Raw genomic sequence first — 25,193 nt, 5'->3', positions numbered from 1 at the left:
AAATTATGAGGGGCGTAAGTAGTGGATACAGAGAGTAACCCCTTTCACCTTGGTGGAGGGATTAATGACTGGGGACACAAATTTAAGGTAAGGGTCAGGAGGTTTAGAGGGGATGAGGGAAATTTCTTTCCCCAACTCAAAAGAGTGGCAGGATCTGGAACTCACTGCCTTAACGGCGATAAAGGAAGAACCTCTCCTAACATTTAAAGAGTATTTAAATGTATATTTGAGGAGATGCCAAGGTAAACAAGGCTATGGGCTGAGTGCTGGGAAATTTAATCAGAATAATTTGGAGCTTATTTTTGATCAGTGACTCAAAGGCAACAAAAGTTAAATAAACAAGGTATCAGAACAAGAAAAAAGTGCCACAAATGTTCAAAGCAAAAAAAATGTGAAAAAGACTTTTGGAAAAACAAAAATAAAAGGGGCACGCATTAGGAGATAAATAAAAATACACAATGAGGATACGAAACCAAACTAGAGGAAAGAACAAACTGCGTGACTTGGTCTCTGAAACCAAAATAGTACAGCATAAAAGGAGGATACTGCAGTAATTTAGCTACAGGGAGCTTTCAACAAATAAAATGTCTCAATATTTAACATAGGTATTGGATAAAAAATGCTAAACCTAGAGGTTTGATTCGAAAAGGTGAACAATGGCCTTGGGAAGGAGGCAGGTTTTAAGGAGCCTTAAAAGAGGTGAAGAAGTTCAAGGGGAGTTCCAAAATGGGGACCTGGTAGCTAACAGCACAGCTACCAAGTCTGGGAGTGACTGCAAAATAGGCTGAGTCAACAAGAGAGTTTAGGCTTGTGGGCCTGGTGAGAGAGGAGGCTAAAGAGATGAGGAGGAATGGGGTTATAGAGACATTTAAAAATGAACAACCCTTGAGATGTGGACAATGCTGGCAAAGGTGCATTTGTTTGCTTATTCCTATTGCTCCAAAAAGGATGAGGGGATGATCACGATACTATGGCGAGTAGTGGGCGGCACGGTGGCACAGCAGTTAGCACTGCTGCCTCACAGCTGCCTCACAGCGCCAGAGACCCGGGTTCAATTCCCGCCTCAGGCGACTGACTGTGTGGAGTTTGCACATTCTCCTCGTGTCTGCATGGGTTTCCTCCGGGTGCTCCGGTTTCCTCCCACAGTCCAAAGATGTGCAGGTCAGGTGAATTGGCCATGCTAAATTGCCCATAGTGTTAGGTAAAGGGTAAAGGTAGGGGTATGGGTGGATTGCGCTTCGGCGGGGCGGTGTGAACTTGTTGGGCTGAAGGGCCTGTTTTCACACTGTAAGTAATCTAATCTAATCTAATCTAATCTAATCTAAAAAAAATACTAATGGACTTCTCAATACATTTGCCATAATAGCAACAATACACGACATGAACATTGGACAATTTATCATGCTTTGCACAAATGAAGCTAATGAAATAAATACAGGCCCAAATTTTGCAGTCTGCTGCAAAGGAACTGTACTTGCTGGTGACTTTGAAAATATGGATGACAGATCTAGGGTCAGTGGCAGAAGAATGAAAGTAGCACATTTACAATGAATAAGTAGAATCCTGAAAGCAATTGTCTGAGGAAGTAGGTGAGGCAAATTAAATTATGGTTTTTAAAAGGGAACTGGATAAACAGTTGAAGAGAAAAAAAATCCTGTAGGGCTACGGGGAAAAGGCATGCAAGTGAGAGCAGGTAAATAACGCAGAGATCCTGAATGGATTTGAAGAGCCAAGTTACCTTCTTGTGTTGTAACATACATCATTTTTCTTTATACAGGATAGAAGAAGTTGCATTCCAGAAATAGGATTTAAGCAAAATGGGAGGAAGGGAGGAACTCGAGAAAATTACAAGTCACCACAAAAATGGTACTGAGTGATCGCTGGGAGGTGCGGGCTGACAAGTTCCCGGATCTGATTAACTTTGTCTTTTGTCTTAAAAAAGAAATGGCTGGACAGACACCGTCAGCATATTGGTTTTTATGTTCCTAAAACTCTTGATTTGAAGGTGGTACCACTGGATTGGAAATTAGTGAATGTAATTCTTCAAAAAGGGAGATAGAAAGCAGCAACTACAGGCCATTTAGATTAACACACATTAAAACAAAGTTTAGAAGCTGTTATTATAGAAGTTATAGCAGGGCACTTGGATAAGTTTGGGTAATCAGGCAGAGGACATGGTTTTGTGAAAGGGAATCATGATTGATCAGTCTAATGAGTTCTTTGTGAAGGTAACACATGCTAAAAAGGAATCAGTGGATGTACTGGACTTAAATTTCCAGAAGGAAACAAAGATTACTGTGGAAAATTAAAGTTCATTATGGGCAGAAGATTGGTTGGCTCTTATAAAGCAGTGAGTAGGCATAAATAGGTCATTTTCAAATCCGTAAGATATAACCAATGGCGTATACAGCAATTGGTACTGGAATCACAACTGTTTACAATTTATCTAAGTAACTTGGACAAAGGAATGGAAAGTATGGTTGCCAAATGCGCTGATAACAAAGACAGTTAGGAAAGGAAGTTGAGAAAAGGATATATGGAGACTGCAAAAAGATATTATCAGTTAAGTGAATGGGCAAAGATCTGTCAAACGGAGCATGATGTGGGAAAATAGGAAAGTGTCCATACAGTCGGTTCTGCTAGAACACGAATCTTCAACGACCTGACGTTAACGAGATTGAAGAATTTAGACAGTTATTTGTAGAATGCGAACTTTCTTAGCCTGTATTGGTTATAGCACAATTCTGACCCCATTACTTTAAATGGCATTGCTATTACGTGATTTTCTTAAAACGGGGATTCGCATTGGAACTGAACTACACATTACATCAGAATCAACTGCATTGGCAGAAAGAATAAAAAAATGATTTTTTAAATGGTGAGAAATTGCAGGGCTCTGGAGATGCAGAAACACCTAGATACCTTCATGCATGAATCACAAAAATTTAGTTAACTGGTACAAGTAATTAGAAAAGCTAAGTGCATGCTATTATTTGTCATGAAGGGAATTGAATACAAAAGTAGGGTGGCTACATTTCTGTTATACCAGACACTGCTGATACCTCACCCAATAGTACAATATTAGCTTCCTTATTTAAGGATGGATGTAAATGCATTGGAGCCAGGTCAGAGAAAGTTTACTAGACTAATTCCTGGAAGTGGTTACCTTAAGGAAAATTAAACAGCCTAGACTTCTATCAACTGGGGAGTTTAAAAAAGTAAGAGGCAACTTAATTGAATCATACAAGATCCAGAAAGGTCTTAGCAGGATGGATATCCCCTTTGTGGAAGAAAAGAATTTGCAGTCACTATGTAGAAATAAAGGTTTCCCCATTTAAGAAAGGGAGGAGGATAAATATTTTTCACACAGAGCATTAAGTCTTTAGAATGCTCTGTGTGAAAGTAAGTAAGTTGTTCGTTAAAAGGTAAGAGGTAGAGAAATCATTGACAAGTAAAGGACTAAAAGGTGATGAGGGCAAGAAGGAATGTGAAGCAAACAGATTTGCAAATATCTTATTGAATATTGGAAGGGGTTTGAAGGATTGAGTGGCCTACTTCCATTCCTAGCTATTCTACGAAAACATAATACTAAGCCACAAAAGAGTTATTAGGGCAGATTACCAAATATTTGTTCAGAAGTAGGTTTTAAGTATCTCAAAGTATGAAAACAAGGTTGAAAGGCAACGGGATTAGGGTGGAAATTCCAGACCTTTGGACCAGAAAGTGAAGGATGCAGTATCATTTTTTTGGAACATGTAAAATCTGAGATGGTCAGATAATCAGAATTAGAGGATCACAGCTAGCTCAGAACATTATGCAGCTGAAGGACATTACAAAGATAGGGACAGGAGGCCAGGAAGGAATTTTACAAAGCAGTACATTTGTATCGATACATCTTTACAAATTCAGGTTAGTCCTGCATGAAGAAAACTTGTGCAGTGCTCAATAGTTAGTCATAGAGTCATAGACAGGTACAACATGGAAACAGACCCTTCGGTCTAACCCGTCCATGCCGACCAGATATCCCAACCCAATCTAGTCCCACCTGCCAGCACCTGGCCCATATCCCTCCAAACCCTTCCTATTCATATACCCATCCAAATGCCTCTTAAATGTTGCAATTGTACCAGCATCCACCACTTCCTCTGGCAGCTCATTCCATACACATACCACCCTCCGTGTGAAAAGGTTGCCCCTTAGGTCTCTTTTATATCTCCCCCCTCTCACCCGAAACCTATGCCCTCTAGTTATGGACTCCCCCACCCCAGAGAAAAAACTGTCTATTTATCCTATTCATGCCCCTCATGATTTTGTAAACCTGTATCAGGTCACCCCTCAACCTCCAACGCTCCAGGGAAAACAGCCCTAGCCTGTTCAGCCTCTCCCTATAGCTCAAATACTTCAACCCTGTCAACATCCTTGTAAATCTTTTCTGAACCCTTTCAAGTTTCATAACATCTTTCCGATAGGAAGGAGACCAGAATTCCACGCATTATTCCAACAATAATTATTTTGTGTTCCATTACATGTCTCTGTTGGCTGATCTAAGCTTATTATGATTGACTAGTTAAGCCTCTGTGTTTAAAATCAATAAGTAACCAAAAGCTGGAGGAAAAAAAAACTAAGCTAAAGTTGAATAGAAAATTTAAAATACTGTAATTGAATTTCTGTTATATAGAACATCTCTGCATAGATTCAAGATTTAAATATTAATTAACAGCTTGCTTTCATCATAGCTTATTCTGGTGAGAATAGTTGATGTTCACAATGAATCAATTTCTAAATTCTTCCATCCAGAAAGACTAACAGGACCACTGATGAATGAACCGGACATCACTGACTGCAGTTTTCAGCATTTAAGTGCATAAGGACACCAGAACATGCTATCATACAATAATGAGGATCATCAAATTGCTTCATTATTCAGACTACCACAAATTCCAGGTCATGCAAGACAAGATATTACCTTGAAACTCTTGAATGTTTGCCTTTTTTGATGCATCCAACAGCCAGTCATTAAGAGTTTGATTCTTGAAAGCAATGCTACGAAATTGCTTTCCACCATTTACATTCCAGGTTCCAACACAGACTCGGATACGTTTTGGTTTTGTATATTTATGGTAGTTTTCACACATCCCATGTAAGACTCGAGGCGTAGCTGTAAAATAATAATGTACAGTTTTCCTTCAAGCACAAGTTTTAGTGTATATAGTCTAGCTTCTGGCCATGTAATGCAGAACATATCTAAACTTACTTTTCAAGAATAAGGAAGGTATTCTCTGGTAACAGAATGAGGGTGAAAGTGGAGAATATAGCTCAGGTTTGTAGCTAATGGCAAAGGGATAGAGATCAACACGATATTGAACAAAAATCTACTAGGCTCAGCAGTATCAATGTCCTGTATTATGATGCCAATTTAATTTGGCTCCAGCTGTGAGATATCTCTGGCACAACACCACCAAGTAGGCCAAGTAGGCAAGAGAAGAATTTTCAGACAAAAAGTACAAATCATGGATTATTCTTTACTTCTTAGTCATTGAGTATAAATAGCGAAATAAAGATGGGGACAGGCATATGAGATGTAACTGCAATACCAACAGAGAATAAAAATTAAATTACTTAAAATACGTATGCATTTTTAAAAAAAAAAATCATAGAATGGAGGTAATAACACTCCAGACTTTTAAAATACGTTTATCAGGGGCACAGAAGTCGTTCAGAGGTTGATTTGTTCACAGCAAATTAGTGGTTCTGTGGAGGGATATGGCCTCCCCAACAGCAACGTTTAGAATTAAAGAAGGCATTTGGTATGTTTTCACTTGTTGGTCAGAGCACTGAGTATCAGAGTTGGGAGGTCATGTTGCGGCTGCACAGGATGTGGGTGAGGCCACTTTTGGAATATTGTATGCAATTCTGGTTGCCATCATATCAGAAGGATGTTGTGAAACTTGACAAGGTTCAGAAAAGATTTACAAGGATGTTGCCAGGGTTGGAGGATTTGAGCTGTAGGACGAGGCTGAATAGGCTGGGGCTGTTTTCCCTGGAGAATCAGAGGCTGAGGGGTAACCTTATAGAGGTTTATAAAATCATGAGGGCCATGGATAGGATAAATAGACAAGGCAAATAGCATAGGTTTAGGGTGAGAGGGGGAAGATATAAAAGGGACCGAAGGGGCAACTTTTTCACGCAGAGGATGGTGCGTGTATTGAATGAGTTGCTAAAGGAAGTGGAGGAGGCTGGTACAATTGCAGCATTTAAAAGGCATCTGGATGAGTATATAAATAGGAAGGGTTTAGAGCTTTATAGGCCAAGTGCTGGCAAATAGGACTAGATTAGGTTAGGATATCTGGCCAGCAGGAATGAGTTAGACCAAAGGGTCTGTTTCCGTGCTATACTTCTCTATGACTCTAATTCTCATAACTACATGTCTAGGCATCAGATACTGCAGTTTCAAAGGAATAATGAAAGTGAATACTGATAGTTTCAAAGTCCTGACAACTGCAAAACTCAGGCCAAAATAAAATAACCTCTAAAGCAGCCAATGGGATTTCAAAAATGGAACAGGAGGTAGCCACTTAGCATGCTTTTACTTGGGTGGAATTTAATCAAATTAGTGGACACTGGGAGAAAGGCAGTATGATTCTCCATTAGATCTGAAGATCTGGACTTCCAAAAAAACCCAGTGTGCCCCATTTTTACTGTTAACCAAAGAACCATAAAATCCTATTGTGGAAGCAAGCCATTTGGCCCATTGAGTCTACATCAACCCGCTGAAGAGCATCCCACCCAGACCCATCCCCTGGGTCTGTAACTCTGATCTCTGTAACTCTGCATTTCCCATGACTAACCCACCAAGCTGACAATCTCTGGACACTAGGGGCAATTTAGCATGGGCTATCCACCTAACCTGTACACCTTTGTGAAAGATGATGTCCGTTTGCAGTCCAATGTATGTACATGAAACCTTTGAGTTCAGAGACTTGCCCAGCATTGCCACTAACCATAGTACTCTCCTAGTCCTTTCCTCCAGCAATCCCTGCTACCTCAAACCGCATGGGAGTGTTCAGGGCCTAGGTGAGGCTTAGCAGTTAACAGTCTCATACCATGCCTGGGCCCCGATCTGCAGTTAAATTCCATATCAGAGACATTATAAATTGTAACCTCAAGTTCTAGTTCACTGCCCCCTTTAAAGTCACACTCCTGTCATCTGAAGAAGAATTAATAAGCATCCACTCTTTTTTCAGATAAATTGTAAGATATTTGAACAGTACTGGTGCCTTCAATCATTACATTTAGAATTCCCACATCCATCTACAGTTCACAAAGCCTGTTCATTTTATCTGTCAGTTTCCAGTTGTATTCTTTTATACCCTTTCCCTAAACGTATGCTGCCAATTTTCTGCACCACTTAGTACCACTTCATGGCAGCAAATCTTTACTTAGAATCCCCACTGTGGAAGCAGGCCATTCGACCAGAGTCCAAATTGACCCTCTTAAGATCATCCCTCCAGACCCACCCCTACCCTCCACCCGATCCCTATAGCTCTATATTGCCCCCACATCCACCCAGCCTTTGGACTGTGGGAGGAAACGCATGCAGACACGAGTTTCCCAAGGATGGAATCAAACCTGGGTGTCCTTGTGCTAAGAGGTAGCATGCTAACCAATGAGCCACCCACGTCAGCCTTCCGGTTCTCACTGGCATTCTTTGCCTGCTCTTTGCTCTGTACGCATTGTCACTTTCTCCTCCCTCTTTTCACTTCTTTCCCAGTTCACACGGTAGCCCTTTCCTCCTTCATGCCCCATAAATACTTCTGAATTGCAAGATCAAGAATTCCTACAGTTTTATCCCATACAACAGCAATAGATAGGTCATCCCTATGATTTTTGCTAGTGGGGATAACTTTTCCAGTTTGCATAATTATCTACTGAGTCAGATCATAGCACAAGATTTACAGGGTGGGGATGGGAAAAAAAAAAACACGATTCTACACAAATATACATCAACATGGAAGTTACTTTTGAAGGATGGACACAAACTTGTCTCAGGAGAAATACTGTAATAAATTATTGCAGGAATTTATGGACAATAAATATAGAAATGTGGTGAAGATGCTCATTTCTAAAGGAACTGTTGAGGTTTGTATCTGGAGGTATAAACTTCCTGGATATCAATTTTCAGCAGTACACTGACACCTATTTTATACTGTAAATGCAATCCATTCACATTTAAATGACTTAAGTTTAGTCTAAATGAGAACAATTATGGAGTTGAAATACAGTATCTACTGCTATGCTATATCATTAGGTAATGACCAAAGTTAACAAATTTTTCTATTCATTTTGAAAAACAAATATGTTATACTTAAAACTAATGACTCACCTATACAGATCTATAAGTTCTTAATTAATTATTTGATATTTTTTGAAACTGCTAAGCAATCGATAAAAGACAAAAAGCGTGACAGATTTGCTGTTATTTCAGAAGGTTTTAGGCAAAGCACTGTACCTGATTGAAGTGTCAATTCTGGAACTGCAACCACAGCAAGAGGAGAAGAAGAAAAGGCATTAAACACAATTAAGCATAGGAAGGTCTTTCATAAGTAAAAAGAAATCTCATCATGCAACACAAAAAAATGTTATACCAAAAAATGCCATTTGATAACATGGTGCAACTTATTTCCATCTCAATAATCTGTAGGAATTTATTTTATAATGTTAGTGTAAATTGAGTTAACTAACTGTATTCAGAGAAAATTCTTCAGTCTTCACACATTAGAAATTGATTTGCTGTGGTTCTGTTCGCCGAGCTGGAAGTTTTTGTTGCAAACGTTTCATCCCCTGGCTAGGCGACATCATCAGTGCTTGGGAGCCTCCTGCGAAGCGCTTCTTTGATGTTTCCTCCGGTGTTTATAGTGGTCTGTCCCTGCTGCTTCCGGTTGTCAGTTTCAGCTGTCCGCTGTAGTGGTTGGTATATTGGGTCCAGGTCGATGTGTTTGTTGATGGAGTTTGTGGATGAATGCCAAGCATCTAGGAATTCCCTGGCTGTTCTCTGTCTGGCTTGCCCTATGATAGTAGTGTTGTCCCAGTCGAAATCATGTTGCTTGTTGTCTGCGTGTGTGGCTAATAAGGATATCTGGTCGTGGCGTTTCGTGGCCAGTTGATGTTCATTTTTGGGGATTGTTAGCTGTCTTCCTGTTTGTCCTATATAGTGCTTTGTGCAGTCCTTGCATGGTATTTTGTACACTACATTAGTTATGAGCAAAACTAATGTAGTGTACAAAATACCATGCAAGGACTGCAAAAACAGTGCAGTGTTTAAACACCGGAGGAAACATCAAAGAAGCGCTTCGCAGGAGGCTCCCAAGCACTGATGATGTCGCCTAGCCAGGGGACGAAACGTTTGCAACAAAAACTTCCAGCTCGGCGAACAGAACCACAGCAACGAGCACCCGAGCTACAAATCTTCGCACAAACTTTGAGAAATTGATTTATTTGCACAGTCCTAATATTAGGAAATTCTGGCTAGTTTTTGAATGTCAATTATATTCCTTGGCTATTATGGTTGCTTGGAATTAGGGAGACATTGAGCATCTATATATTCAGTGAATACCTTGCAGAATTTTCACAAATAATTTGCACCGAGATATACTTTTATTTGTATTAGAATCAGAATATAAGACCAAGACAACAGGAATACAACTTAAGATTATTCAAAAAACAGTTCAGCCTAACATATAGATTTCAGGTAGAGCGAGAAATGAAAGTTAAAACAATTTTAAATTTTTGAGTTGCACAATAAAAAACGAATGTAATTTATTTGCTAAATCCTTTTCATAAAACTCCAGTACCTATGTACTACAAGCCCAAATATTCATATGGCACAAACTGAAGAGATGAAATGGTCTGACCAAAGGCTGGAGGATCAATCAAATCCCTTTACGGTCAAAATTCTTATAAGTTCCAACAGGTCAGTGGAGTTTTCCTTCTCATACTGCTCACCAGCTTTCTCTGCTCCCTAGATTCCTGAAGACATCAGCATTTTTCTAAGAAGTCCACTAAATTCTGGGTAACCTCCACTAACTACCCAAATAACCATTACTCTTCAACATCTAACCACTTTCGCTCGTTGACATTCAACAGCACTGCTAAAGATGAAACTACTATATTAAAATCATAGGGTTACTACTGAGCAAAAACATAATGGAGCCAAACATCGAAATCTGGTAGCTACAAGATAAAGTCTGACATTGGAATTCTTGGGAAGTAACTCTCATCCTGACAACCAAAACCATAAGACATAGGAGTGGAAGTAAGGCCATTTGGCCCATCATGTCCACTCCGCCATTCAATCATGGCTGATGGGCATTTCAACTCCACTTACCCGCATTCTCCCCGTAGCCCTTAATTCCTTGGGACATCAAGAATTTATCAATCTCTGCCTTGAAGGCATTTAGCATTCCGGCCTCCACTGCACTCCGCGGCAATGAATTCCACAGGCCCACCACTCTCTGGCTGAAGAAATGTCTCCACATTTCTGTTCTGAATTTACCCCCTCTAATTCTAAGGCTGTGTCCACAGGTCCTAGTCTCCTCGCCTAATGGAAACAATTTCCTAGCATCCACCCTTTCCAAGCCATGTATTATCTTGTAAGTTTCTATTAGATCTCCCCTTAATCTTCTAAACTCCAATGAATACAATCCCAGGATCCTCAGCCGTTCCTCATATGTTAGATCTACCATTCCAGGGATCATCCGTGTGAATCTCTGCTGGACACGCTCCAGTGCCAGTATGTCCTTCCTGAGGTGTGGGGACCAAAACTGGACACAGTACTCCAAATGGGGCCTAACCAGAGCTTTATAAAGTCTCAGTAGCACAACGGTGCTTTTATATTCCAACCCTCTTGAGATAAATGACAACATTGCATTCGCTTTCTTAATCACGGACTCAACCTGCATGTTTACCTTTAGAGAATCCTCTACTAGCACTCCCAGATCCCTTTGTACTTTGGCTTTATGAATTTTCTCACAGTTTAGAAAGTAGTCCATGCTTGTATTATTTTTTCGAAAGTGCAAGACCTCGCATTTGCTCACTTTGAATTCCATCAGCCATTTCCTGGACCACTCTCCCAAACTGTCTCGATCCTTCTGCAGCTGAAAATGTGTTGCTGGAAAAGCGCAGCAGGTCAGGCAGCATCCAAGGAACAGGAGAATCGACGTTTCGGGCATAAGCCCTCTGAAGAAGGGCATATGCCCGAAACGTCGATTCTCCTGTTCCTTGGATGCTGCCTGACCTGCTGCGCTTTTCCAGCAACACATTTTCAGCTCTGATCTCCAGCATCTGCAGCCCTCACTTTCTCTCATAGATCCTTCAGCAGCCTCCCCACTTCCTCAGTACTACCTGCCTGTCCATCTAACTTCGTATCATCGGCAAACTTCGCTAGAATGCCCCCAGTCCCTTCATCCAGATCATTAATATATAACGTGAACAGCTGCGGCCCCAACACTGAACCCTGCGGGACACCGCTTGTCACCGGCTGCCATTCCGAAAAAGAACCTTTCATCCCAACTCTCTGCCTCCTGTCAGACAGCCAATCCTCAATCCATACCAGTAGCTCACTTTGAACACCATGGGCCCTCACCCTACTCAGCAGCCTCCAGTGTGGCACCTTATCAAAGGCCTTTTGGAAGTCTAGATAGACCACATCACTGGGTTTCTCTGGTCTAACATACTTGTCACCTCTTCAAAGAATTCCAACAGGTTTGTCAGGCACTACCTCCCCTTACTAAATCCATGCTGACTTGTTCTAATCTGACCCTGCTCTTCCAAGAATTTAGAAACCTCATCCTTAATGATGGATTCTAGAATTTTACCAACAACTGCGGTTAGGCTAATTGGCCTATAATTTTCCATCTTTTGTCTTGATCCTTTCTTGAACAAGGGGGTTACATTAGCGATCTTCCAATTATCCTGGACTTTCCCGGACTCCAGTGACCTTTAATAGATCTCAACCAACGCCTCAGCTATTTCCTCAGCTACCTCCCTCAGAACTTTAGGATGTAGCCCATCGGGGCCAGGAGATTTATAGAACACAGAACATAGAAGAATACAGCGCAGTACAGGCCCTTCGGCCCTCGATGTTGCGCCGATCCAAGCCCACCTAACCTACACTAGCCCACTATCCTCCATATGCCTATTCAATGCCCGCTTAAATGCCCATAATGAGGGAGAGTCCACCACTGCTACTGGCAGGGCATTCCATGAACTCACGACTCGTTGAGTAAAGAACCTACCCCTAACATCTGTCCTATACCTACCCCCCCTAAATTTAAAGCTATGCCCCCTTGTAATAGCTGACTCCATACGTGGAAAAAGATTCTCGCTGTCGACCCTATCTAAACCCCTAATCATCTTATCAATTTTAAGACTTTTTAGCTTTTCCAGCACTTTCTTTTGTAATGGCAACCATACTCAACTCAGACCCCTGACTCCCTTTAATTGTTGGGATATTACTCATGTCTTCCACTGTGAAGAGTGACGCAAAGTACTTATTAAGTTCTCCAGCTATTTTCTTATCTCCCATCACGAGGCTTCCAGCATCAGTTTGAAGTGGCCCAATGTCTACTCTTGCCTGTCGTTTGTTTCTTATGTATTGAAAGAAACTTTTACTAGCATTTCTAATATTACTGGCTAGCCTATTTTCATATTTGATCCTCTCCTTCCTTATTTCTCTCTTTGTTATCCTCTTTGTTTTTGTAGCCTTCCCAATCTTCTGATTTCCCAGTGCTCTTGGCTACTTTATAGGATCTCTCTTTTTCTTTAATACATTTCCTGACTTCCTTTGTCAGCCATGGCTGTCTAATCCCTCCCCGGATAATCTTTTCTTGGGGATGAACCTCTGTACAGTGTCCTCAATTATACCCACAAACTCCTGCCATTTTTGTTCTACTGTCTTCCCCGCTAGGTTCTGCTTCCAGTCTACTACTACCCTATCTACTATTCACAAGACTCAACTCATTCGGGTGACAGAATACTCAAATCAGGCCAAAGACTGCAGCCCTAATTACACTCAAGTTAGACAGTATCCAGGGCAAAGCAGTCTGCTCGATCAGCACTCCATCAACCATTTTCCACATTTAGTTCATCAAACAATGACACACATAACAGCAATGTATGCCATCTAGGAGATGCACCTCAACTTATCAAACTGATTGGGCAAAAAGTGAGGACTGCAAATGCTGGAAACCAGAGTTCAGATCAGAGTGGTGCTGGAAAAGCACAGTCGGTCAGGCAGCATCCGAGGAGCAGGAAAATCGACGTTTCGGGCAAAAGCCCTTCAGGAACAGAGGTGGGAAGCCTCCAGGGTGGAGATCTCTCTTCACCCTGGAGGCTTCTTGCCTCTATTCCTGATGAAGGGCTTTTGCCCGAAACGTCGATTTTCCTGCTCCTCCGATGCTGCCTTATCAAACCCATGGCCTTCAATACCTAGGACAACAGCAGCAGATGCATTAGTACTCAAAAGGTGACTAGTAAGTTTTGTGTCTAAAACTACCTTGGAGATGGAAATTGTGGAACTGTGTATGGGATATAGGTAAAGCAGTGTTACTTCTGCAATCATAATTACTTATACAAGGTAAATGAACTCACACCGTTTCTCACATGTGGAAAAAAAGACTCATGGTATGCACGTGCCCACACATGCATTTGCATAAATGGATATTTTGTCAATATGCTGGGTTGCCAATATGTAGTCAATGGTGTGCCACAGAGACTAGCTGAAAAGACAGTTGTTAAATTTGTTGACACAAAAGATGGATAGAAAAGGAAATTGTGTAAAGGACAACGGTGACTGCAAATGAATATTAAAACAAATTGCTGGCAAAATTCAGCAGGTCTGGCAACATATGTGGAGAAAGAGTTAACATTACAGGTCAAGTGAAGGGTCCAGATTATTGGTAAGCAAAATTTTGGGGCGAGGTGAAATGTGAAGCCAAGGTTACATCAATTCAACCATCATTTTAAATAGCTGAGCAAATTTGAGGGGCCGAATGGGTAACTTTTCTCCTAATTCAAATGTTCATTTGTAACTTTGATCACCATGCTTTCGTTTAGTCTGGATCAAATCCCTCACTAACAGCACCTGGAAGTGCCTAGATCAGATTGATTTCTACGTGAGTTGGAGTAGATTAATTGAAGGGGTAAAGTAGTCACAGCTGAGCACATAAATTCCACACGTATTGATCAAAGATTCAGCAGGAATCCCATATAGCAATTAAGAATTGGAGTTCTTGCTTTCTTCTCCTTCACAACTCTGATGCAAACCAAGCAAAATTTTCTTGTTGCAATTTGTGCTTTTTGAAATTTCCAAATATGTGTGGCACTGAACAGGATGATTTAACAGTTAGATATTTGCTACTGCTTCATAATCACGTCAAAATAACTTTTTTTTAGAAAAACATTGAATAAGTCGAACATGTTTTTGTTGTAAAATATCATGTTTTTTTTTTGCAATCTGAACTGTTCCTTCAATACAAACAGTGGACAATGAATCATCCAAATTAAAACTAAAGCCCAGACAAATGAAAATCTGTTACTAGCACAGGTAAAATAAATTCACACCCCAGAATTAATAATTCTATTTGCAGTGTAAAGTATCAGCAATTTCACACTTCTGTCCTTACTGCACGACAACATACACATGTATATAGTCTATATACACAGTCTCATCTGTCTTTAGGCCATCCCAATTTATGTTTTAAAAACAGGAAATGATTACTTTTTTGTGAAATGCAGTTGCTGCTGCTACTTCAGAAAATGTTAACCAAATTGCACTCAAGTTTCAACAAACAAGAAATGAATATATTGTGTTGACTTTTAAATCTATTGGGGACAGTCTGGCGGTGCCCTGGATCAACAGCTCTGACTCTCAAAACCGTACAAAAGGTTAGCCAACTTGGATTGTGCACACAGTGGGGCTTGAGCCAACAACCTTGACTCAAGTCATACAGCTGTCAAGTTAGCCAATCTGGTACCAAATCATAAAAAGTAACTCAAAATTTTTAACCTTCTTTGTTATTAAATGGCAGTTCTTGGCAGTCCTCCTTTTAATAAAGGAATACAATGTAGCTAATTTCCAACATCAGGTTTTCATTGTGGAAGAATTTAAAGATTCAGCAACAATTTGCCAAATCAAAATGAAGGAGGTTAAACAGAGTTCATGGAAATCCAGTTCTACAATTGTACTTTGAATTTCCAGAAATCTGACCTTTTTTTAAAAAAAAACAAATACATATTCAATCCTTGGAAGAGACAGTTGGATTGTTTCCTCTTGGAAATTGCACACAACGCAAATCCCCAGTCACTCACTGCAAGGTTTTTTAAAATATTTCCTGAAAGGGACTTAACCCATAGCCAGTTATGATTTAGTGGGCAACACATTCATCGGAGTCAGAAAATCATGAGCTCAAATCCCATTTCTGAGACAGAAATAAAATGCTGAGCTCAGCGTTATTCAAGGAAGAGGGGTGTTATCTGGTATCGTGGCTAATATTTATCCTTCAACGAACATAAGAACAGATAATCTGATCAACATCAAACAACTGTTTGTTGAACCTCACCGTTTGTGAATTGCTAGCTGTACTTGCTTACACTACTGAAGTGACTGAAAAGCCAAGTAAGTACTTTTCAAATGAAGCACACTGGAACATCTTGAAGATGTGAAAACGTGTTACATAAATGGAATTATTCTCACTTTTGCATATACTAAATGTTATGACAAGGAAACTATTTGGTCTTTCAAAGAATGAATGTCAGCAATGTCATCACAACCTGTCTTGGCTTTCTCACTAAGTTTTCCTTTTTCAAATAGTTATACATGATGTCTTAAAAGTTACGCTCTTATCGCTATGTAAAGTAGACCATATCCTAATCATCAACGTGTACAAAACCTAATACTTCATGCCTGGACTCAAATATTTTTCAGTTTTGCTCAAACTTTCAATTTTGAACACCCAACAGATCTCAACCTTGCCTGCTCCAATGAACAGACTCGGTCTCTGAAAACAAAATTCAGTAATTTCACAAAGGCCTCAAATTTTCTGAACAGATATCTTGATGTGTAATTAAACTCCATTTTAGGAAAAATCATACCTACAGTATAATTTGCAATGGTTCGCTTTTTTTGGCTCTATTTGGAATATTTCCACATCTCAATGAGTATACTATAAAAGTATGTCAAAAATGGCAATGGGAATACAAGGATCAGAAATCTCCATCTGGATTGAAGTATATGCTAAAACAGTTATCTCTAATGTCATGACTCAAGGTTACAATGTCTTAGGAAAAATAAGCACCTGCTCAAAGTATTATGAAAAGAGAGTTCTTTTTACAAATTTATGAGAATGTTTATTAACGACAATTTGTGGAGTAAGTAAAATAGCTCTTGATGTTCTCTTGTTAATTCTGCACTACCAGATTCAAACTATGTTACAAAGGTTTGGTCTTCCAAAATTATCAAAACTCAAAACAACTCAAATGGAGTAAAATTCTTGGTGAATTACAGAAATATCATTGATTCAGTGGAAAGCCAACAGGCCTGAAAGAAGCCTACCCCACAGTAAGAGCACATTTGACAAATATTTCTTGCCACATGCCAGGACAAGCTTGGGTATGCCCAGGTCTTGCTCCATATGGATACTGCCTAGTTCAGTATCTGAGTTTTTTGGCAAATGGTGCTGAACATTGAGAAGTAATTATAATGGAAGTTCAATGAAGCAGTTGCAGATGGCTACAAGGACATTTCCCAAGAAACTCTGAATGGCCTGAAATGATTGACCTCCAACAGCCACAATCATTTCCCATAGTAATAATTGCAACTAGTGGAAGGTTTTCCATGATTTTCCAGTGATTCCAGATTTGCTGGGATGCACTGATGCCATGATCTGTCAAATTTCAAAGGCAGTCACAGTCACCTCACTTCTGGAATTCAGTTCCTTTGGCCTAGTCTAAATCAAGACTGTGGTGAGATATGGAGCCAGATGGCCCGAGCAGAGCCCAAACCCAAAACTAAGCAGTGAGCAGGTTATTCCATTGCAAGTTCTGCCTGATAGCACTGTTGACTATCCCTGCTGACAATGCAGTGTAGGCTGATGAGACAAAAAACTATCTGGCACTTTGTGTATAGGACACACCTGTGCAATTTTCAGTCAGGGAGAAACCAGTGTTGCTGTTGTACTGAACAACTTGGTTAGGGGCACAGCCAATTTGGGGGCATGTCTTCAAAGGACTGCCAGAATGAAATCAGAGCACATAGCCTTTGCATTATCCACTTAAGACACTGGACATCACTTGGAGTGAACTGAATTGGTTGTACGCTGGCATCCATGATACCAAGAACCTCAGGAAGTGGTTAATGGATCATCCACTTGGCATATCTGGCTTAAAATGGATAGAAATGCTTTAGCCTCGTCTTTTACAAAGATAAGTTGGGCTCTCCCATAGTTGAAAATGTCAGAAGTCTCAACACCAAGTTACAGTCCAGCAGGTTTATTTGAAAATACAAGCTTTTGGAGGGCTGCTCCTTCATCAGTTATCTAATGGGGCAGGATTTGTATTTGCAGATACATTATTTTGCTCAAAAAGCACAATCATAGGCAGTCAGTCCATGTGACATCTTAAAATTCCTACTTTGGAAGTAACAGTCTGACTCTAGGTTGAGAAAAGATAGACTCTAACGTCACACCTTTAATGCATAGTCTGAGCTGAGATGTCACCTTTTATTATTAGATTAGATTACATTACAGTGTGGAAACAGGCCCTTATGCCCAATAAGTCCACACCGACCCGCCGAAGCGTAGCCCACCCATACCCCTACATTTACCCCTTACCTAACACTACGGGCAATTTAGCATGGCCAATTCACCTGACCTGCACATCTTTGGACTGTGGGAGGAAACCGGAGCACCCGGAGGAAACCCATGCAGACACGGGGAGAACGTGCAAACTCCACACAGTCAGTCGCCTGAGGCAGGAATTGAACCCGGGTCTCTGGCACTGTGAGGCAGCAGTGCTGACCACTGTGCCGCCGTGCCGCCCACACTTGAGATTTGTGCATGGTGGTCACTAGATGCATTTTCTCCTGTTGTTGGATCCTTCACCACTTGCTCCAGACAGTACAGCATCTAGCTCAACCGGCTCAGTCAGTAGTGGTGCCTCCCAGCCACTGTCGCCCATAACTTGAGATTTTATATACTGATAAAATCTCAAGTTATCTTGGGGCAGTAAATTTTGGGATTTACATACTAATCAATCAAAACCTGCATCACCATTTTAGGGGATTACAGACTTAACAGCCATCTAAGTTTGTCTAATACGTCGCATCAGTTGCTTGACACTTTGATCTTTTCCTCATAATTTCTCTGCCGTATGTATTCTGCCCCACTAACTACCTGACGACAGCAGCACTCAAAGCTTGAATTTTCAAATAAACCTGCTGGACTATAACCTGTTGTGTGACTTCTGATTTTGTCCACCTCAGTCCAACACCAGCACTTCCACATCATAATTGAGAATGGGGATGCTTTGCAGTCTCCATCCCATATTAGTTTGTTTAACCGTTCACTGCCATTCAACGAGAGGTGGAAAGATGACAGAGCTTGGGTCTGATCAGTTTGACGTAAGATGGCCTGGCCCTGTCTATTGCTGGTTGCTTGTTGTTTTCCCTGCTGTTTGACACTTTATTTTTAGTTATCCCTGCTACTGCTCTTGCGAGCCTTCCTGCACTCCTCGTTTAACCAGGATTGACATCCTGGCTGAGTGGGCATGGTAAAATGCCTGATATGAGACGCTAGCAGTTCACAGATTATTACCAAAACATAATTCTGCTACCAGCCCATGGCACCTCATAGGTGCCCAGCTTTGGAGTTGTTCAAAGTCTGCCCCATTAACTCAGTGGTAATCTACACAAGGTGGAGAGTATTCTCAACATGAAAGGTGAAATTCATCTTCACAAGTGCATGGTGGTCACTAGATGCATTTTCTCCTGTTGTTGGATCCTTCACCACTTGCTCCAGACAGTACAGCATCTAGCTCAACCAGCTCAGTCAGTAGTGGTGCCTCCCAGCCACTGTCAGATGGTCACTCAAATCCCCACCCAAGATATGCCCTTGCCACTCAGTGTTTACTTCTAGTGTTCAACATGGAGCAGTACACATTCATCATCGGAGGAGAGCTGGTGATAGATATTAATCACCATGTTTCTTTGCCAATGTTTGACCTGATGCCCTGTGACTTCATGGAGTCCAGAGTTAAGCTCTATTTTCTTACTCATGCTCGAAACAGCAACCACTTAAAGTCCTAAAATGAAAAAAAGAGGCATGCCTTGCCATCCTAGTTCAAAATTAGATCAGGGACTTGGCAACTGCAATTTGAAAATGGAAAAAAAATACTTTGAGCAGAAGTCACCTTTTTCAAAATTCGTTCACAATATGTGGGCATCACTGGCTAGGTAGGCATTTATTGCCCAACTTTAATTGTCTAGAGGCCAGTTATGAGTCAATCACATTGCTGTGGATCTGGAGTCACATGTAAACCAGACCAAATAAAGCCGGCAGTTCCTTCCCTAAAAGGACATTAGTGAACCAAATGGGTTTTTCCTGACAATCGACAAAGGTTTCATGGTCATCAGACTCTTAATTCCAGACTTTTTTTTTTAAATTCGAACTTCATCTGCCATGGTGGGATTCAAAACAGAATCCCCAGAATATTACCTGGGTGTCTGGATTAATCGTCTATCGATAACATCACAAGGCCAACCCCTCCTCATAAGTCCTTGAAGACCTTTTGTGCAGGATCTTAAAGGTTTAACTGGAGGATTATTCTCATAATTTGAAATATGCTCAAAAGTAATAAAACAACAGCTTATGAAATAACAAGGAACAGCATAACTTCTCTTCTACGGACATTTTGCAATCCAATGTTATATTGATAATAACATTTAAAATCAAGACAAACCCAGGAATTTGCATTCATCAGACATCTATGCCTTTGATCAGTAAAGAGCCTCCCACCAGAACAACAGGATGATCTTTTCCATATAGCCGTATTGTCTGACAGTTAAAGATGTATTAATTGCCAACCCACTTCTAAAGATCCACATTACCTATGCTTCTAGAATCTCAGCCAAACAAACATATTTGCAATCACAATTTCTTTTCAGAAACAAGTATTTGGCGTATATCACCACAATGTGCATGTTAAATTTCACTTCCTATATTTCTTAAAAGTTAATTATAAATTTTCCATAATTTCCCGAACAAATTACAACTTAAAATCTGCTTTGAAGGCTTAAACCAACTTTCAAGATTGATAGCACCTTTCATTACTCAGAAGGTTACAAGTTAACTGTCATGCAAGGCAAACTAATTGAAGTGATGTGATATTCACTCTACCCTTTTATAGAACCAAACATATTCTTACCATGCAATGTGCTTGTTGTTAAGAGAGCTCGAGCTTTATCTGCCAAGTCACTGTTCAAAGTATTACCAAGTAGCAAGATGTCAATAGCCTCTTGCTTGGAGCTGTCAAAGAAATTATTCTGAATGGTTCTGGTAACTGAGCGTGCTCCATCCTTCAACTTTCCACCCTATAGAAGAAAGGCGATTACATTACTGTGAACAATTAAAATTAATTAACTTCACAGCTTCACTAATATACCCAGCATTGATGTTATCGAAACATTTTCTGTACTTCAGAGCATGAAGCACTTAGATGTAAAAATTCATTATAGAAGTGCATGTTAAAATAGATCAATTTTCTATTAGGCTATTAACATATGTAACTCACCATTAGGAAAACACCCAGAGAAAGCAGGGAAAGAAAAGTAGATCAATATTACTGAATAACCTACATAGTTATCGCTTTTGTTACTCAGTGCAGTTAAAAACGGTCAAGGACGAGGATAGTATCTTGCATCTAAATGAAGACAAAAGAATACAAGAAATAGCAAAAGGGGTAGGCCAAATAGTCCCTAACTAAATTGCCAAGCAGGTTTTAAGATCATATCTGATGAAACCTTCATTCCATTTTCCCACCAAATGCCCATATTCCTTGAATGCCATAGATTATCAATTTCAACATCGAAAACAATTAACAAAGCATTCAATGTCCTCGAGATAGTTAATTTCAAAAATTAACACCTGAGTAAATAAAATTTCTTAACTCAGTCCATAATGTCCATATCATCCTGAAACTGTGCTCCCTAGTTCTAGACTTTCATCAGGACATTCTCCCAGCATCTATTTCAGACAAAACTCAAGATTCTGTTTTAAGGGAAATCTTTTAAATGTATAATATTGTACAATAATTTTCAATATTAGAAAAAAACAGTATATAAAAATTTACAGCACACAGGTAGGCAAATTAGCCATTGTGCCTAAGCCAAGCATTGATACATAACCAGGAAGATTACAGATTTCACTGCATGTCCAAGAAATCTGTAAATGTCCGAGGGTTTCTGCCTCAACCCCTCAGCCAAGAGCTCCAAATTCCCATCTTTCACTGGATGAAAAAGAAATGCTCCGCAAATTCCCTCTAAACCCCATTTTTGGAACAGAATATATACGGATTAGAGAATGTTAACATCAATGCAAATCATATTTCAGATTTTTGCACTGGCTCTTTGTAAAATCAATATACATTATTCCCTAAACTACAATATTTCATCATGACAGACAGTACCCTCCTATCATACCTGCAATCTTGGTTGTACAAGCAATTCTTTATTTTATTAAATTCTCTCACAATGTAACTGTGCTGTACCTTAGCTTTTCCTTCCAGTGCTCCAGTTCCAGCGTAGATTTTACTGATCGAATCACCACACATTGACCACATGGAACGGAAGACCTCTTGGAATCTTGTGACCATTTGTTGCTTCTCAGCTAGTCCCAGAACATCGAGTTGCTTGTAAAGCATCTGTATGGGTGGGAAAGAAGTGGAGGAAGTAGCCAAAATTCAGTTAAAGGTTGAACTACAAATTACTACTCTATAATTAAGCACTGAACATTAGAATGATTCGTTATTCTAAGCAGCCAATATAAAAGGTACAAGTTGGTTGGGATTGTATGTAAAAATCAGTTCAAGAATATAAAAATGATTTTGCTCCTCACTCATATTTGCAGCATATTAAAATACATTTTATGACAGACTTATACAACTAACCTACTGCAGAATTAAATTTTTACAAACTATAATTGTTAAGAGATTTGCATCTGCAGACTGACATCTGCACAAAGTTTCAAATTACATATAAGCTGTGTAAGGATTAATAATGACATTTAATGTACACGTCCACACCATCAGTGACTAGATTCAAACATGAAAATGTAAACTTTTCCAAATAATATTGTTTAAACTTCTCTTTTGCAGAAACCTAATCAAATAACAGCATGCTTTATGTAGCAGTGAAAGAACCCAAGACCACCAAAACACTGACATGTATATGTGCTGTGTAACAACTGTAAACTGTTTCTGTTGTGTCAACACTCATTTGAAAAAGAGCTTTCATGCCCAGGGCAACTCCAGCTTTTTTTATATTTTATATCAGAACAAATAATTTCAACTCAAACCATACCTCCAACCCAAAGAACGCTTGCACACTATTCGTTCTGTCAAGGCAATCAAGACAGTTGGTTCTGATGGTACCAGTCTGGCACCTATGGAAAAAATATTCATGCTCAAATAAGATTGCTGTATTAGTTTCTCACTAAGACTTTACCCAAATTGAATAGAAATAACAATAGAGTAGCTTACCTCTGAACTCCACTGAAGTCACAGCTAAAGAAGCCACACTCATCCAGAAACTTTTCCACCTTGGGTTTCAGCACAGTTACAAGCCTGTCTGTCTTCCCACCCTTCACCTGCTGGTGGTAGTCAAAATTCACCATAGGAACATCTGCAGCATGTTCACTGGCCTTCAAGTGACTCTAGCATAAAGAAATAAATCTCAGGCTAAGTTGGCATAATGCATTCTATTTATGTGGTCGAGTTTGGTTAACACTGAAAAAAATCAATCACAAAAGAATTAAAGTTGTTTAGCCAAATGTGCTTATCCTTGGAATTTATTTTTATCAAGAACCAGCCAAAACAGAGATTTTCTTCTTTTTCAGTCTTCCTGTCTCTTTCTGCCTCAAAGCACTTATTTCAATACCATTAACAAATGACCATCTCCCCTATCTGAGCCCTGACAGTAGGCATTGTATAGGAACCGTGACTGACCACCATTGTATCCTCATCCAACTTCCTCATTCGTGTCTATAAACTTACTTGGGTAGCAGTACCAAAACGAGCAACAGCACCCCAGCAACCAGTTTAGCACACCACCCAATTTCATTCTCCATTGACGTCAATGTAAAATTGTGAGAAGTGTGGGAAAAAAAAATTATTACCACCTATTCTGCATTACCATCTAAACTGGTTTATACCCCAAGTTGAAAAAAATCAACTTTTTCAGCCAGACCTTTTTAAATCTAGAAGTCAACCATACTAATCTGGTTATGTCCTACCCCAGTGACAATACAAACTGACTAGATGCATTTACACAGGGTATGCAGTCATAAGGGTGTAGCTCTCTGAATACTTACCATTGTTTCCAGGTCCTACCTCAGGTACACAAGGAAAGCACCTACCTATTATAATCTGCAAAGAATCTCAGTAGATGAATTAGCGCTCATGCTAAACACCCAAGGAAGAAGCACGGAGGATAGCATTAGTACAAAATGCTCGGTATAGAATTCCAGCGTCCATTGTCAACAGTGGCTTAGTAACACCACTACAACCCAGACTTGAAGGATGCATCCGCCAAATTGGCTTACCACAGGTGGTGAGAGAATGAACAGAGGAAAAAAAAAACCACTGAAACTTGCACTCACTCAATCTGTTACAGACATATTTGTCCATGACAGTATTAAGTGGGGTGACCACCACACAGTGCTTGTGGAGTCAAAGTCCTGTCATTGAGGATACCTTTCCACACAGTGTTGCATACTCCTCCGTGTCCGCGTGGGTTTTCTCCGGGTGCTCTGGTTTCCTCCCATGGTCCAAAGATGGTCCAGGTTAAGTGAACTGGTTATGCTAAATTGCCTGTAGAGTTAGGTGCATTAGTTAGGGGGAATGGGTCTGGGTGGGTTACTCTTCGGAGGGTCGGTGTGGACTAGTTGGGCTGAAGGGCATGTTTCCGCACTGTAGGTAATCTTAAAAAAAAACTCCATCTGCATTTCTCGGTCCAAGAATCCAGCCTACCTATATCCTGCTGTACCCTCTGGCAATCCTCACAATCCACAGCCGCAATCTTTGGGTCATCTGCAAACTTATTAATCAGGTCACCTACATTCTCGTCCAAATCATTTATATATAAAAAAAAATTGGGGTCCCAGCACTGACTCTTGCAGAACAATGATCACAGATCTCCAGTTAGAAAAAAAAACACTTCCACCACTGCTCTGTCTCTTTGACAGAATCAGTTCTGTATCCATCTTACCAGTTCACCACGAATCCCATTTGACTTTATCTATTGTATTAGCCTGTCACGAGGGACCTTGTCTAAAGTCTTCCTAAAGATCACAGACAATATCTACCATTCTGACCTCAATCCTTGGACTTCCTCAAAAAATTCATTCAAGTTTGGGAGACATGACCTTCCTTGCACAAAGACATGCTACATATCAGGAATAAGTCCCTATTTTTCAAAATGTGAATGACTCCTAGTGCTATGAATCTTCTCCAATAGTTTCTCTAACGTTGACTTAAAGTTCACCAGCTGTAATTTCCCAGATTATCTTTGCTGCCCTTAAGCAAAGGAACAACATTGGCTATTCTCCAGTCTTTTGGAACCTTTCCTGTAACTAGAGAGGATATAAAGATTTCATAGAAGGCACCAGCAATTTTCTAATCTGCCTGCCTCAGCATTCTGGAATAGATCCCAATTAGGTCCTGGGGACTTTTTTGTTTTTTTAACTCATTTGTGAAATGTGGGGCTTGCTGGCTGACTAGCATTTATTGCCTGCCTCTAGTTGCGCTTGAGAAGGTGAGAGTGAACAGCCTTCTTGAACCGCCTCAGTCCATTTGCTGTGGGTTGACCCACAATGCCATTAAAAGGAGCAAATTCCAGGATTTTGACCCAAAGACATTCAAAGAACAAT

General features: G+C 40.1%; 1 protein-coding gene across 14 annotated transcripts in view; it reads right to left on the bottom strand.

Moving 5' to 3' along the window:
- The window catches only part of synj1 (synaptojanin 1), a 101,134-nt gene that overhangs the window by 39,749 nt on the left and 36,192 nt on the right, over positions 1-25,193 (bottom strand). For 8 of the 14 annotated variants that reach the window (XM_087992599.1, XM_087992600.1, XM_087992601.1 and 5 more), the window contains exons 9-14: positions 22,807-22,979; positions 22,628-22,709; positions 21,817-21,969; positions 20,476-20,641; positions 8,510-8,533; positions 4,967-5,158 (exon numbers count right to left, since the gene is read on the bottom strand). In XM_087992599.1, coding sequence (XP_087848725.1) covers positions 4,967-5,158; positions 8,510-8,533; positions 20,476-20,641; positions 21,817-21,969; positions 22,628-22,709; positions 22,807-22,979 — 790 coding nt within the window. The remainder of the gene's footprint in view (positions 1-4,966; positions 5,159-8,509; positions 8,534-20,475; positions 20,642-21,816; positions 21,970-22,627; positions 22,710-22,806; positions 22,980-25,193) is intronic. The other 6 variants (XM_087992592.1, XM_087992596.1, XM_087992602.1 and 3 more) reach the window with 3 other exon arrangements.

Source organism: Chiloscyllium plagiosum, unplaced genomic scaffold (genome assembly GCF_037043375.1).
Source record: "Chiloscyllium plagiosum isolate Xiang-an unplaced genomic scaffold, Cpla_swu_hap1 HiC_scaffold_12, whole genome shotgun sequence".
Taxonomy (NCBI): domain Eukaryota; kingdom Metazoa; phylum Chordata; class Chondrichthyes; order Orectolobiformes; family Hemiscylliidae; genus Chiloscyllium; species Chiloscyllium plagiosum.
The sequence above is the reverse complement of the archived record's forward strand: the minus strand, read 5'-3'. Positions and strand labels throughout refer to the sequence as shown.